Source organism: Carica papaya, chromosome 3 (genome assembly GCF_054855325.1).
Source record: "Carica papaya isolate Zhongbai chromosome 3, ASM5485532v1, whole genome shotgun sequence".
Lineage (NCBI taxonomy): Eukaryota > Viridiplantae > Streptophyta > Magnoliopsida > Brassicales > Caricaceae > Carica > Carica papaya.
Genome location: NC_142311.1, coordinates 9,879,218 through 9,893,890, shown reverse-complemented (window position 1 = coordinate 9,893,890; position 14,673 = coordinate 9,879,218). Strand labels below are relative to the sequence as shown.

The 14,673-nt window shown below is 37.9% G+C and overlaps 1 protein-coding gene across 1 annotated transcript; it reads left to right on the top strand.

The window, feature by feature from the left end:
- Positions 1-8,950: 8,950 nt before the first annotated feature.
- Positions 8,951-14,598, top strand: LOC110808807 (serine/threonine protein phosphatase 2A 59 kDa regulatory subunit B' zeta isoform-like). Its single transcript, XM_022034416.2, has 3 exons — positions 8,951-9,418; positions 9,570-10,995; positions 13,807-14,598. The coding sequence occupies exons 2-3, from the start codon at positions 9,751-9,753 to the stop codon at positions 14,194-14,196; spliced, it is 1,635 nt and encodes a 544-aa protein (XP_021890108.1). The 5' UTR covers positions 8,951-9,418; positions 9,570-9,750; the 3' UTR covers positions 14,197-14,598.
- Positions 14,599-14,673: the final 75 nt, after the last annotated feature.

The window sequence follows — 14,673 nt, the reverse complement described above, 5'->3', positions numbered from 1 at the left end:
ATGTAACACTCAATCCCAAAAATTTAGATCGGAATAATTTAATATTAATAAAAAAGATATATTTAAAATAATTAATTTTAATTTTTTTAAAATTTTGTTGAAAATTAAAATTTGAATGCATTTGAAAATATTTTTGAAAATTATGGCTAAAATAGAAATAAGGGAGGACCAATTTGAAAAAAAAATTTGAAAAACTGGGTAAAAACGTAATTTTAAAAAATACAATCACATGGGATGACTATGTCAATAGCAGACAAGTCAGAATGCACCGCGTGACAAATACACTGACACCGATTCCATGCATGAGCCACATGGGGCGATCTGCGTACCTAGATAATCCAACAGCCCAGATCGCATCCGGTGCGTACGAACAACCCAGATACGTTTTCTCTTCAAACGCGATCGGATGGTTGGATTCAATCGCAATGAACGACCCAGACTTGCACACGTAATCGGTCTAAATAGGCAACGATTGGAAAGTTCTCCTCACTCTGTGTCGAAACGGACAAACTACTAGGATCGGGGAAAAGAGAGGTATTTAAACCTCTCTTCAGTCATTCCCAAAACCCTAGCCGACAACCACTGACTGGAGAAGAAGAAGGAGGGTGGCTGGGATGGAAGATCAACCGTTAGAGGGACACCGTCGCCACCGTACCAGAGCCACCACCAATGGCGAAGAAGGTAAAAAAAATTTCATTCCACTCGAAATTGAATTCTGAACATTTCCACACCCATATCAGAGCAAAAAAGGTTGCAGATAAGCCGAAAAATGTGAGTGGAGCTCGATTGAGCCGTCGCGGCTACAAATAAAAAACCTCTCTAATGACTTCTTCTCCCATTTCCCATTCCCTTTAGTTTTCAAATTATCGTGACCCTCGTTTTGCTCTAATACAAGTTAGCTGAAGAAACCTTGACCATAAAGGAGGAAAAGTGGAGCCGCTGCATCCAGAGACCCTTCCACCGATAGAGTTTTGGTTTTTTCCTTTTTCGGTCAACAGAGGCCCCCTAACTTTATTTTTTGCAGGTTTTCATGCAAAATCGGCCGAAAACAGCTAGGCCAAAAGGAATCGTCGTGGTGGTGGCAGAGCAGGCGCTGACATTGAAGCACGACAGCGCCGCCGTGTCGGAACCTTAAATTGGCTAAAAAAGTTTAAAATATAAAGGTTTTGAACTCAAAGAGAAATAAATTTATAAATTAAATTTAAAAGCGATTATAGAGTTTACATTCCTTGTAACGGCCCTGGAAATTTAAAATGAAATGTGTATTAAAAATATCAAATGCGGAAGCGAAGTCAAAAATTCGATTAACATCCCTTACACTAAAACCAAAAACGTGCTCACGAAATATAAAAGATCAAACTACCTAAAGGTGAAACTTGAAAGTAAAAGCTATGAATATGACTATGGAGTCTTTAGGCGTCCCCTTCGTCGTCCTCCTGCGGAACCGGCTCGGGAACAATGTTTTCTTGATCTGAAATGATTAAATAAGGAATGAGCTACACTAGCCCAGTAAAGACATCACGATATCTCACCGTCACAGAGGTAAAGGTGGGTAGAAAACACAAAAAGACCAATGGAGCATAATTTACAACAAATTCTTTTATCAATAATAAATCCTTCACCATCCACTTACCTCGGTAAAATTCATAAAACAGTATACGAAAGCAATAACATTATCATCATCATGAAATCATATATAAACTGTATAACATAATACTTATCAAGCCTTTTGTAATTCAATCGTTACACAACATATTTTCCTCATTTACCAGCCCACTAGTATCCATGGGGATCCATAGGGGTCCCGCTACCCGTTAACCCTTAACACTTGAAATCAGATTCCAGGACCGTCCCCATACCCCGTCCGGTATGGGCGCCCAAACTATAAACCTCATTATCCCGTCCGGTATGAGGGTGAAACGGGCCGTCACCGTCCGGTATGGGCGCCAAAACACATAAGATCTCCATACCCTGTCCGGTATGGGAGACCACAATCTTGGTAGGGTTTCCTACGGACCCGGTCCATCCACCATCTCCCAGGATATCAAGTCAGGCTGACCACATTTATACAATTACCCATTTACATAATCTTTCATTCTCTTTTTCCTCAGTCAGCATCATTAATCCACATACAAACAAGCAAAACGGTAATTTATGCCAAACAGACAACATACAGCATCAATATCCCAGTCATTCAATTCATAATCAATAAAACAGTAAAATATGCACACAAAACTATAAAATGAAAGCATCAAACCTCATACTGCATTTAAAACTGTAAAATAGGCCAAATAACAGTTAACCGACAAACACACTAGACTCAGACTCCATTAGCGACCTTAAGCAATTTCAGCCGTTTCCAGCCGAATTCGACCACACTTGCATCGATCCTTGCGATAAAACAACCCTAGGGCCCTCGGGGGGCCAAAAAATTACGGAAAACCGAAGCTTACCGGCGGCGGTGCTCTCAGGTGCGGCGGCTCTCCGATGAAGTTCGTGTTTTGGTGATTCGGCTCTGATCAACCTGTAGAGAAAAGAATGGTGATCACGGTGATATTAAAATTGCATCAAACGGAGGCCGGGAAGGGCCTCATCGGAGGCAAAAACCGAGATGGGGCGCGGCGGCACCGCTGGGTTTCGGTCGTGTTTTCCGGTCGTTTGGCCAGGATTTTGGCTCCGATTTGGCCACATGGGAAATCAGCATGGAAAAACGAGTCGGGGGTATGAAATTTACCTCGATCAGCGGTCGAAAATCTCCCTGGTGCGGCGGCGGGTGGCGGCGGCCGGCGTCTGGTTCGTCTTCTTCGACGAGGGCAGGCGGCTAGGGTTTTTGTGGTCAGGTGTGGGGGTTCTATTTATACGCTTTTGCCTTTTGATCTCAGCCGTCCATTTTGTTTTAATCTGGGCTGTCCGTTTTTGATTAAATCTGGGCCGTCTGTGCGATTGCATCTGGGCCGTCCGTACGCACGCTTGATCTGGGTCGTCCGATCGCGCGTACGTGGATCGCCAACGTGGCCCGTCCCCGGTCGACGTGGTTTTGTCACGTGGCAGGTCCTGGTTGGCCAGGACTGCTGACTGGGTCTGCTGACGTGGCTGCTGACGTGACCCCTCTTTTTTTTTTCTTCAAATTCCCGGGCGTTACATTCCTTACACAATAATTTAGAATGTCCAATAGAGTTACAAAAATATCTCTTCTAAAAGACAAATGAGAATTAAAGAAATAAAAAGAACAACGAATAAATAAGCATCCTAGGACAACTTTTACTAGTACTTGAATGGAGTCCGGGTGATGAACTACTCACAATCCTTTTTGTAGCAGCCCCGGAAATTCAAAATGAAATGTATATTAAAAATATCAGATGCGGAAGCGAAGTCAAAAATTCGATTAACATCCCTTACACTAAAACCAAAAACATGCTCACAATATAAAAGATTAAACTACCTAAAGGAGAAACTTGAAAGTAAAAGCTACGAATATGACTATGGAGTCTTTAGGCGTCCCCTTCGTCGTCCTCCTGCGGAACCGGCTCGGGAACAATGTCTTCCTGATCTGAAATGATTAAATAAGGAATGAGCTACACTAGCCCAGTAAAGATATCACGATATCTCACCGTCACGGAGGTAAAAGTGGGTAGAAAACACAAAAAGACCAATGAAGCATAATTTACAACAAATCTTTTTATCAATAATAAAACCTTTACCATTCACTTACCTCGGTGAAATTCATTAAAACAATATACGAAAGCAATAACATCATCATCATCATGAAATCATATATAAACTGTATAACATAATACTTATCAAGCCTCTCGTAATTCAATCATTACACAACATATTTTTCCTCATTTACCATCCCACTAGTATCCATGGGGATTCATAGGGGTCCCGCTACCCGTTAACCCTTAACACTTGAAATCAGATTCCAGGACCGTCCCCATACCCCGTCCGGTATGGGCGCCCAAACTATAAACCTCATTATCCCGGGGATTTTGGCTCCGATTTGGCCACTGGGGAAATTAGCGTGGAAAAACGAGTCGGGGGTATGAATTTTACCTCGATCGGCGGTCGGAAATCCCTCCGGTGCGGCGGCGGGTGGCGACGGCCGGCTTCTGGTTCGTCTTCTTTGGCTAGGGCAGGTGGCTAGGGTTTGGGGTCTGGTGTGGGGGTCTTATTTATACCCTTTTGCCTTTTGATCTCAGCCGTCCATTTTGATTTAATCTGGGCCATCTGTTTTTTATTAAATCTGGGTCGTCCGTGCGATTAAATCTGGGCCGTCCGTGCGCGCGATTGATCTGGACCGTCTGATCGCGCGCACGCGGATTGCCAACGTGGCCCGTCCCCGGTCGACGTGGTTTTTGCCACGTGGCAGGTCCTGGTTGGCCAGGACTGCTGACATGGCTGCTGACGTGGCGCGCGCCCTTTTTTTTTAATTTCCCCGGGCGCTACACTTTTACTGATCGGGATCTGAATCTTGATCTTTTTAATCTGAAATGGTTAATGAAAGGGCAAGCTATAGTAGCCCAGTAAGAATGTCATACTAATAACAGATACAGAAAATTGAGAATTAGTAAAAATCATAAAATAACTAATTGAACACTTAATTTGAGTAAATTTATTTAATGTAAAAAAGACCGTTGATTCTGTACTTACTGTAATGAGTTTTTCAAAAATAACTTATGAAGACTCATATTCATACAACTTTTTATTTTCACGCGTAAGATAACAAGAAACAATAACTTTCTTTTCTTACATGCTTACTAGTACTCCTGGGGGTCTATAAAGATATCTCCCTACTCGTGAACCCAATATCCAATTTTAAACATTAACTGCCTATCTTTATAATTTATCCAGTAATGGGCACCAAATATTATATCGCCTCAATACCCCGTCCGATATGAGAGTGAACCATATCTCTCAAACTTTTTCGGTAATGAACTTCCTAGCCCCATTTAGCCCTGTTCGACTTATGTAACGTTCACGGTAGGATTTCCTATGTACCGGATCTATCAACTCTTTCCCTGGGTACCCAGTAATTCTTTCACCTAAAGATTCTCATCAACAAACAACCAACTATGCATACCAATAACTCATATTATATTTATAGATCAATTAAATTATATTAATGTTGATGGTATATAACCAAATAAACTAGATAAATCGATAAGGCTATAAAAAATATAAATTAAAAACATGCACTATATACTACTAAGTAAATTGAGCAGTACAATAAAATAAATAGGAAATCAGAACAATCGTGAAATAACTAGTTCTAACTACACCAGTGACCTGTAATTATTTTTAAAATTTTTTAATTTTTGTATAAAAATACAAAATTATGCATTGTGAAGCTTCAATTTACTATAACAAAGAATAAGGTGAAGGATTCTTACTTAGATCGGTGTTTTGAGATGTCGAAATATCTACTACGCCTCATAATGGGTACTGCGTTTCCTAAATATTTTATGTGAAATTCAAAACACTCGTCACATACCTAAAAATATCTTAAAAATCTAAAATCGGTGTCCAAAACTCATTCCGACCAATTATGGGTTTCCGGCACGGCACTGTCGCTGTGCTCTAGCGCTGACTCTGCTGTCCACGACAGCAGTTCACCTCAGCCTAGCTAGTTTTGGCTGAGTTTGACCGGTTTTGGTCGTATCTCTGTAGAAAAACATATCAGGGGCCTCGGTTGGCCGAAAAATCATAAAAAAATCAAACCTACCAATCAGGGGGACCTCTAGTGCGGTGGCTCTGTCGGTCCTCCTTTGCGGTTGAGGTTTTTTTTTTGGGTACCCTGTACAGAAAAGAACGGTGAGCACAATAATCGAGAAATAATGTGAAATGAGAATCGAAAAAGGGCTCATCGGAAGGATTTTGGGATTTTAGCCGCGGCTGTTCTACCGAGCTTTACCCCTTGATTTTCGGCTCACTTGTCGTCCTTCTTACTCTGATGTGGCCATATGGGTACTCAAAATTGAATTTCGACTGGGTATGAGAAATTTTTACCTTTGTTAATGGCGGTGGCGGTCGGCCTCCTTCTCCGGCGTCTGATTCTTCTTCTCCAGTGGGTGCTAGCGGATAGGATTTAGGTTCCCGTGTGATGCGAAGTATTTATAAGCATCCTGCATTGATCTGGATCATCCATCGCAATCGATCTCGTCCGTCCAATCGCACCTAAGAAGAAAACGAATCTGAATCGTTCATTGCGATTAATTTTGACCGTCCGATCACGCCTAAGGAGAAAACGAATCTGGACCATCCACGTGTGCGAGATTGATCCTGAGCCGTCTAATCTCGGGGCATGCGGATCACCAACATGGCCTCCCATGTGGCACCGATGTCAGCACGTCTTGCCACACAGCACACTCCGGTTCATCAAGGGTGCTGACTGGGCAATCTTATATGGTTGAACTTTTTGTATTTATACTTTGACCTATTATTTCTAATTTTTCTTTTAAAAACACTTCCAGAACTCAAAATTTCACCCATTTTTCTCAAAATTATTTTCAATCTCGTTCCTCATTTATTTTTTTCTCAAAGTTTTACTTAGATAAAAATAAAATAAATTAATCAATTATTTTAAATTAATAATTAAAGAATAACAAATTTATCTCGGATCATTTTTCGAGCTTGGATATTACAAAAACACCTATTTTGGCCTTTTGAGGTACTTTTGGATACATGACACATATTTTTAATTTTTGCAAGAAAAATTCAGAAAATCTGGGAACCACTAGGAAGTGTTGTGAAACATATGGTATTTCGAACACTGATCCGGGGTAAGAATCTCTCACATTTTTTTCTGTTATGGTAAATTGAATCTTAATAATCAATAATATTGTGAGTAAAAATTTAAAAAATTCTTAAATTAATTATAGGTCACTAGTGGGGCTGGAACTGATTAGTGAATAGTTTATTTGTGTAGTACATTTATTTCTATATTGTCTTAATTACAAACTATTATATCGGGTGCTTTAATTTATTGATTTTAACTGCCTTTTCAATTATTAGTTTATGTAACCATTTCATCTCTATCTGTTGATTGATCTAAAATAAATATTCTAATCGTATTTTCTTAATTTTACGTATTGTCTATTTGTATGATTTATGATTGATTGGTCTAAATGAGATGTTGGTATGTGATGTGTGATTGGTTGATGATGTGGATCTGTAGATAAAAGACTTATCAGGTACTCTGAAAAATGGTGTATGGATTCAGTACATAGGAAAAATCCTACCGTAGATATTACCTTAGTCGAACCGGGCCGAGAATTCCCATACCATAAGGGGTTGAGAGGTATAGTTCACCTTCGTACCGGATGAGGTATTGAGGGGGTAGTATGTTTGACACTCATTACCGGACAGGGTATGGGGACGATCGGTCAATCGAGAAATTTGATATTGAGTTCACGCGTAGGGGAATATCCCTATGGACCCCTAAAGGTACTGGTAAGCAGGTAAATTTATTGTTATTGCTCATTTGAATATGAAATTAAAATATGATTCGATTTATTGACTTCATAGACCGGTTTTGAAAATTCGTAAGGTAAGTATGAAACTTGTATTTTTTATATTAAATGAATTTATTTAAGAAAACAAATGGCTCCATTTGTTGTTTTATGATTTTTTATCGATTTTCGATTTTCCGTACCGGTGTTAAGCGTGATATTCTTACTAGGAGGGTATAACTCATTTTCCTATTTAACCATTTCAGATTAAGAATACCAAAATTCATATCCTGAATAGCAGGAGAGTTGCGAATAAATGTTACCTTCCAGATCCCATTAGAGTTGCCCAGCAGAGATTAACTCCATAAGATTTTTATTTTGTTTTGTTTTAATTATTTATTCCGTTATTTTGGACTTATATAAATGGACATTATCGTAATTTTATTAGATATTCTGATTTACTGTGTAAGGAATGTAAATTTTAAATTCCAAATTGTTTTCGCTTATAGTTGATACAATTCGATATTTCTGTTTTCTTAAGTTCTAGATCTTTACAATTAATTTTATTGAATCGACATTATAAACTAGTTGATGTATAATACACTTTTTATTGATTTGATAAGTGATCTATAGATTTAATAATTAGTTTGAAAAATATAGAATAGCAAAACAATAAGTTATGTTGTTTAAAATATATTATAAATATTAATAAAAAAATATAATATTAATATTAAAAATATATAATAAAACATTATATTAATTTATATCAAAATATAATATTTATATGTCATAAAGATAAATAGAAACAAAAAAAAAAATGAAAAGACCAAATCTCGCAACTTGAACTGATTTATTTAAATTAAAGCAATTGAACGTCATGGAATTTTAATTTATATTCTTATTCGATACATTTACTAAACTGGAGTAATATAAATATTTGGTTGATAATTGGAACTGGTGTGGCCTGTCCACTTGTTTCGAATTTTATAATTATTATTTATTATGTCAAAATAAATATAGATATAGGGATAATTTTACATATATTTTAAATATAATCTAAATATTTAAATTAAAATGAAAAAATAAATAGAGGATAAGAAGATTACCTTCCCTGTCAACTGTTTCAACTCTAAACCAGAATTGGATTGTTTTGGAGAAGTGGTGGTAATAACAGGTCAACCCAATCCACATACAAGACATCAGAGAGAAAAAAAAAAAAAAAGGGAAATCAGAAAATGGGACCCACATTATTTCTTTTATTTATTTATTTAAAAATTGCACTAGAGAAATTGTAAATATAGATGTGTGTATATATATGTATTGCAATTGGACCATTTAATTTCACCTACAAAATACGAGATGGTAGTAGGTCCATTTGCATCGTAATCATTGGTCACATACAAAAATTTTACACTAAAAGATAAGGGTATAATTGTAATTTAACTTCTCCGTTCTGTGAAACATCGTAATTCCAATTTCCCATCAGGCCCATGTTTTCTCCTTTTGCTTTCTCTCTAATTTTTTCATCGTCTTGGCAGACACAGCAAATTCCATTGAGAGAAGAGAGAGAGAGAGAGAGAGAGAGAGAGAGGGTTAATAATACAGAGGTGTGTTCAGAAGAGATACACACCAAGAGAGGAGCGTCGTCGGTCGTCGTCGTCGTCGTCGTCGTTTTCTTTTTCTTCTTTCTCTTTCCTTTTCTTGTTCTTTTCGTTTGCAAAGTTTTGATTTTTTTTCTTGGTTTGGATTTCGTTTTGGGCGTTTGTTGTCGTTGCTAATTTTTCCCTCTCTTTCCTTTTTTTCTCTCCGTGTCTACAATCAATTGGGCCGAAACAAAGCTTATTTTAGGGTTTTACCCATTGAAGATCTTCTTTACAGCTCAGATTTTCTGGGGGGATTTTTATTTTAATCCCTCTCGCTTTCTCTCGTTTTCTCGCGCTTTCTCAGATCGCTTTGATCGCGTTCTCAATGTAAGTTGCTTTTCCCCTTCCCTTCTATCCCTTTCAATTCTTGTTTTCTTTTTTCTTTTTGGGCTTCCTAGCTTTTCTTCATTTCAATATCTCTTAACTTCCAATTTGCTTTTAGAGAAATTGTGACTGAATTTGGCTTCTTTACATGCAGGCTTATTCAGGGGGTTGCCTTCTGATTAGGGTTTTTTTCTTTCGCGATGTACACATTTTCGAATTGATTCATGGCGAATTTATGTAGACTATGGGAATGACAACGTTTTGAGCTTCTTGGGGGTTAAAAACGTTGATTCTTGTTCGGGCACATTGGGACTGGGGTTAGGGTTTTTGTAGATATGATCAAACAGATATTGGGCAAACTACCTCGAAAACCCTCGAAATCGTCGCACAATGATTCCAACAGCGAGGGAGGGGTCAATGCCAATTCTACTCATTCTTCACTTGGTCCCAATTCCGTTAATAGCTTGAAACCCAGTGCAGCGTCCTCCAAATCTTCCAACTCGGGTTCGCGTTTGAACAATGGGACTCTCGCCTCACATCAATCGGGCGCTAATAAGTCCAATCAAGGGAAGAAAACAGCTCCTATCTCGACCCAGGTTGGTCCCATGTTATCTTCTGCGGTATACGAGCCACTACCGAGTTTCAGGGATGTTCCAAGCTCCGAGAAGCAGAATCTGTTCATCAGGAAGTTGAATATGTGCTGCGTTGTGTTTGATTTTAGCGATCCCTCGAAGAATCTCAAAGAGAAGGACGTAAAGCGGCAAACTTTGCTTGAGCTTGTTGATTATGTTTCGTCTGTGACAACGAAATTCAACGAGGTGGCAATGCAGGAAATTACAAAGATGGTGGCAATCAATATCTTTCGAACATTTCCTTCTTCAAATCATGATATTAAGGGCCTAGACATGTATGATCCGGAGGAGGAGGAACCTACAATGGAGCCGGCTTGGCCTCATCTTCAGATTGTGTATGAACTTCTACTCAGGTTTGTGGCTTCAACGGAGACAGATGCTAAGCTTGCTAAAAGATATATTGACCATTCATTTGTCTTGAGGTTGTTAGATTTGTTTGATTCCGAGGATCAAAGAGAGAGGGAGTATCTGAAGACCATTCTCCACCGTATCTATGGAAAGTTCATGGTACACCGACCCTTTATCAGGAAAGCTATCAATAACATCTTCTATAGGTTTATTTTTGAGACTGAGAAGCACAATGGGATTGCCGAATTGCTTGAGATCCTGGGGAGTATAATTAATGGGTTTGCTTTGCCGCTGAAGGAAGAGCACAAGCTCTTTCTTGTTCGTGCCTTGATTCCTCTTCACAAGCCCAAGTGTGTCTCAATGTACCATCAACAGCTATCTTATTGCATCACTCAGTTTGTTGAGAAAGATTTCAAGCTAGCTGATACTGTCATTCGAGGTCTGTTGAAGTACTGGCCAATAACTAATAGTTCAAAGGAGGTTATGTTTCTTGGAGAGTTGGAAGAAGTTTTAGAAGCTACCCAAGCTGCAGAATTTCAACGTTGCATGGTTCCTTTGTTCCGGCAGATTGGTCGTTGTCTCAACAGCTCACATTTTCAGGTATCGATCTTCTTTTATTATTCTCTAATAACTACATTCTTCAAAATGCGGATCCTTAGCTTATTGTTTGAATAACATACATTATTTTTATTTGCTTTGTACTACTTTGCCATGAAAACTTAGCTATTAAAAAATTTGGGATTGAGACTTGAGTTTTCGAATTGGTTTCGTACTCTGTTTTGCTCCGTCTCCCATATGTTTCCATGAGTTGAGATTGGAAAATCGAGGTTTCTGTATCTTTTCTTTGTTCTTTCGTATTGGATTTCCTCTGCAAGTTGTAGCTATAAAATGGATTCCAGTATGTTGAAAAAGATTGGCATTTAAGGTAACATAGACAACCCATTTTGAGTAATCATTCTCGAGAATCGAGTGAGATTAGAACTATGCTATTCAGGTGCAGCAAGCCAATGACAGAAGGTTTTGTGGATTTCAAATATCTTTTGTGTAATTATTCTTTTGTATTGTCATTAACTTAAATGTCTATGCTAGGAAGATAATTCTTTATAGTCTTTTCTCCTTTCTCTATCTAACACAACTGCAGATTTAAATCCACCTTGTTTGCCGTAAAGACCCTTTTTTGGACTTTTAGAGATGTGAAAAATTTGTTTTGCGTCTCAGTGTAAGTGCCATGTGGCAGATGGTTCTACCTTTTCATTTTGTTTTACTTTTTCCAGAAGATAGTATGCTATAGGATAACCAAGCTCTATGCTTAAGAGAATTGTTAGTGGCAATACTAGATTTCAACTCTGAAATTTCTCTCATGGAAATCGATACTTTGCAGTATGATAAGCAATAGACAAGTGCTTCTGCCAGTAGTTTGACTGAAATCTATTAATTGATTCAATGTTGCAGCCTTTTCTTTAGTCTACAACTAACTTTCCAAAACTCATAGTTAAAAGTTTGTTTTTTTAATCTCTTTAAACTGTCCTTTACAGGAATTGGGATGCTACTGCCATGTGATCTGAGTCCTCTTATGTATTATCCTTTTTATACTTTCTGTTTTGTTTCTTTGATTTCAGTTGGATAACTTATTCGCCGCTTTCTGTAAATTTTCCCCTCTTTTCTCAATAAAAACATAAAAAAAAAATCTTTAAACTGATCTGTCAGTAGCAATGCTCCAGGTCTGATATGATTTCTCTATTGAATTATTACCATTTCACAAGTATTTTTCATCAGCTACCCGAAGACTTGTCTGGTTCAGATGAAATATTGCAAACTGCAGCATCATTTGTTTTTCAGTCTTTGTTTTAATTTTGTCTCATCTAAAATGCTATATGATGTTAGAACTCTTTACATAATCTACATATAAGCTATAAGATGTTAGAATTCTTCTCAAGCCCTTCTGTTTTAAAAAAAAATCTCTGGAGGCCTCAGTCACTTCCAGAATAGGATGATCGAAAGCCTAATGTTGAAATTGATTATCAGGAGATCTCTATCCTACTATATGAACAAGAATTACATGCATGCCTTCCAAACCACAAACTTGAGCTTGTGAATCTATTTTCTGGATGATTATTGGTTGTTTTACTCATTTCCCACATTAACTTACTTTTGGGGAAGGAATTTGTTTTCTGTGGAAGATACTGCTCTCTTGGTGGTAATCACCTTTGAGGCATGCTCTTTTTCTTTCTTAAGAAAAAGTGCAATACTTGCATGTTATTCACATCCTTAAATAGGATATTTTTTGCATGATCCTTTGTTTTTTGAATTTGTATGACTAGAGTGCAAAATTGGTTGGACAAATTTTCATCAGTGCTTACTGGATCAGGACTAATACCCTAATCCGAGTGTAGAATGTTATCAGGTTTTTCTTTTTAATGGTTCTCACAAGTCAGTGTATCAATTTTGACTTGGATAATGACTGGTGTGGCTCATTTGGTTCAATTCTTGTTATATTCCTGGTTAATTTCTACAGTTTTTTATTAGTATCAATATGTAAACTTGCAACACAATATCTAGTTTGAGGTACAATTCCTGCATTAAATTTTTAAGGTGAGATCTCCAATTCCTGTTTCAAGAAGTGAGAATTGGAAATCTCACTCTCAATGTGTTGAAAGTGGGGGTAGAGTTGTTTCAAACATGATATCATGTTGTAATTCTACATATCAAGACTAATATGGAATTAGTTATTAAGACAATATGAAATGAACCAAACAGAATCTTAGAATCCAGAAAATAGGAAACTAGGAAATACTTTATGTATATATATGAGCTGTGCACATATGTGGAAGTAAGACTGCATGTGATTTAGACATACTTCTGGGAAATAGATGAAACCACCATGATATTTAGATTTTCCCTCCATTTTTTTTTTCACAGGATAAATACTAAGGCCGTGACTTGTATGTTGTGTATTTCACATTGTTCTGATTGATTATGTTAGCCAACAGCCACCTTTCTCTATATGAGCTTAAGCCTTAGTGATTTTATGGGTTAAGAGGCAGAAATTGGAATCGATAATTGACATTGAGCAATTGTCAAAACTCAAGATATTTTTGAACCATTGGAAGTCTAGTGTAAATAAATGCATGTTTCCATTAGCAATGCTATTATGCTGCTGATTGTGGTATTTTTAAGTAAAATTTGAAGGGGAAATTTACAGCAAGAAAAAAAATGAGTTGGGAAACTTGCATGAGTGGTACAAGGTACTTCAAGTTAAGTACAAAGATTGTTCTCCGATGAACCAAGAAAAATGTTATTTTGATTTCATTTGTACCTGTCTGCCTGCTTCATCTGGCCAACTTGAATTACGATTTATCCTCTGTTATCTTGTTGAATGGGATGCTGTAAAGTAATCTTTTGCTATGGCAGGTGGCTGAACGTGCATTGTTTTTGTGGAACAATGATCACATAAGGAACCTGATCACCCAGAACCGGAAAGTGATATTGCCTATAATCTTCCCTGCTTTAGAGAGAAACACACAGGGTCACTGGAACCAGGCTGTTCAGAGTCTGACACTGAATGTGAGGAAGATCTTTTCTGATGCTGATCAAGCACTTTTTGAGGAGTGCTTGCTCAAATTTCAAGAAGACGAAGTCATGGAAAAAGAGTTGCAGGCAAAGCGGGAAGCAACCTGGAAGCGCTTGGAAGATGTGGCAGCCTCTAAAGCTGTCAGCAATGAGGCAGTACTTGTCTCAAGATTTGTATCTTCTGTTGCCATTGCCAGCAGTACGAGTCCGCGAGGTACTACCAGTATTTGAAAAAGGGCAGGTAATGTCAATCAGAAGAATTTACTCTTATCAACCACTGTGGAAGGAATCATGGTGCTGCCAAGCTGATGCCAATGTAAGGATTGTTTAGTCTCACCAGAAGGATTTCTTATAGCTGTAGTATTCTACCTGCAGAACCAACAAAGATAGGGTGGGGAGATTATGTGGATATCGACACTGCACCAGTTTTTTGGGTTCTGGGTTCATTCCTTTTGTTATTTTCACTTTCCTCTTGTTAATCCCTCTTACTGAATGGAAATATAAGTGCGTGTATCATAAGGGATTTGGTTATAGGGGTAGTTCTTCAGATTTGCTACCTGATAATATTTATTTTGTAATGATGCACAGAGGTTCTTCCCTTTTTGCCAAAATGTTGCTGTGTACTTTTCCTTACCGTCTTTGCTGTTATTTTGCAAGTTGCTTACCCAGAATACCTCTCATATTTACCAGTAATTTATCTGCGTAGGT

What these genes read in the sequence shown, in the direction of transcription:
- LOC110808807 (XM_022034416.2), top strand. Translation starts at nt 9,751, where the DNA reads ATGATCAAACAGATATTGGGCAAACTACCTCGAAAACCCTCGAAATCG. An exon ending in TCAACAGCTCACATTTTCAG is followed by an intron (nt 10,996 to 13,806) that starts GTATCGATCTTC and finishes TTGCTATGGCAG; the next exon opens with GTGGCTGAACGTGCATTGTT.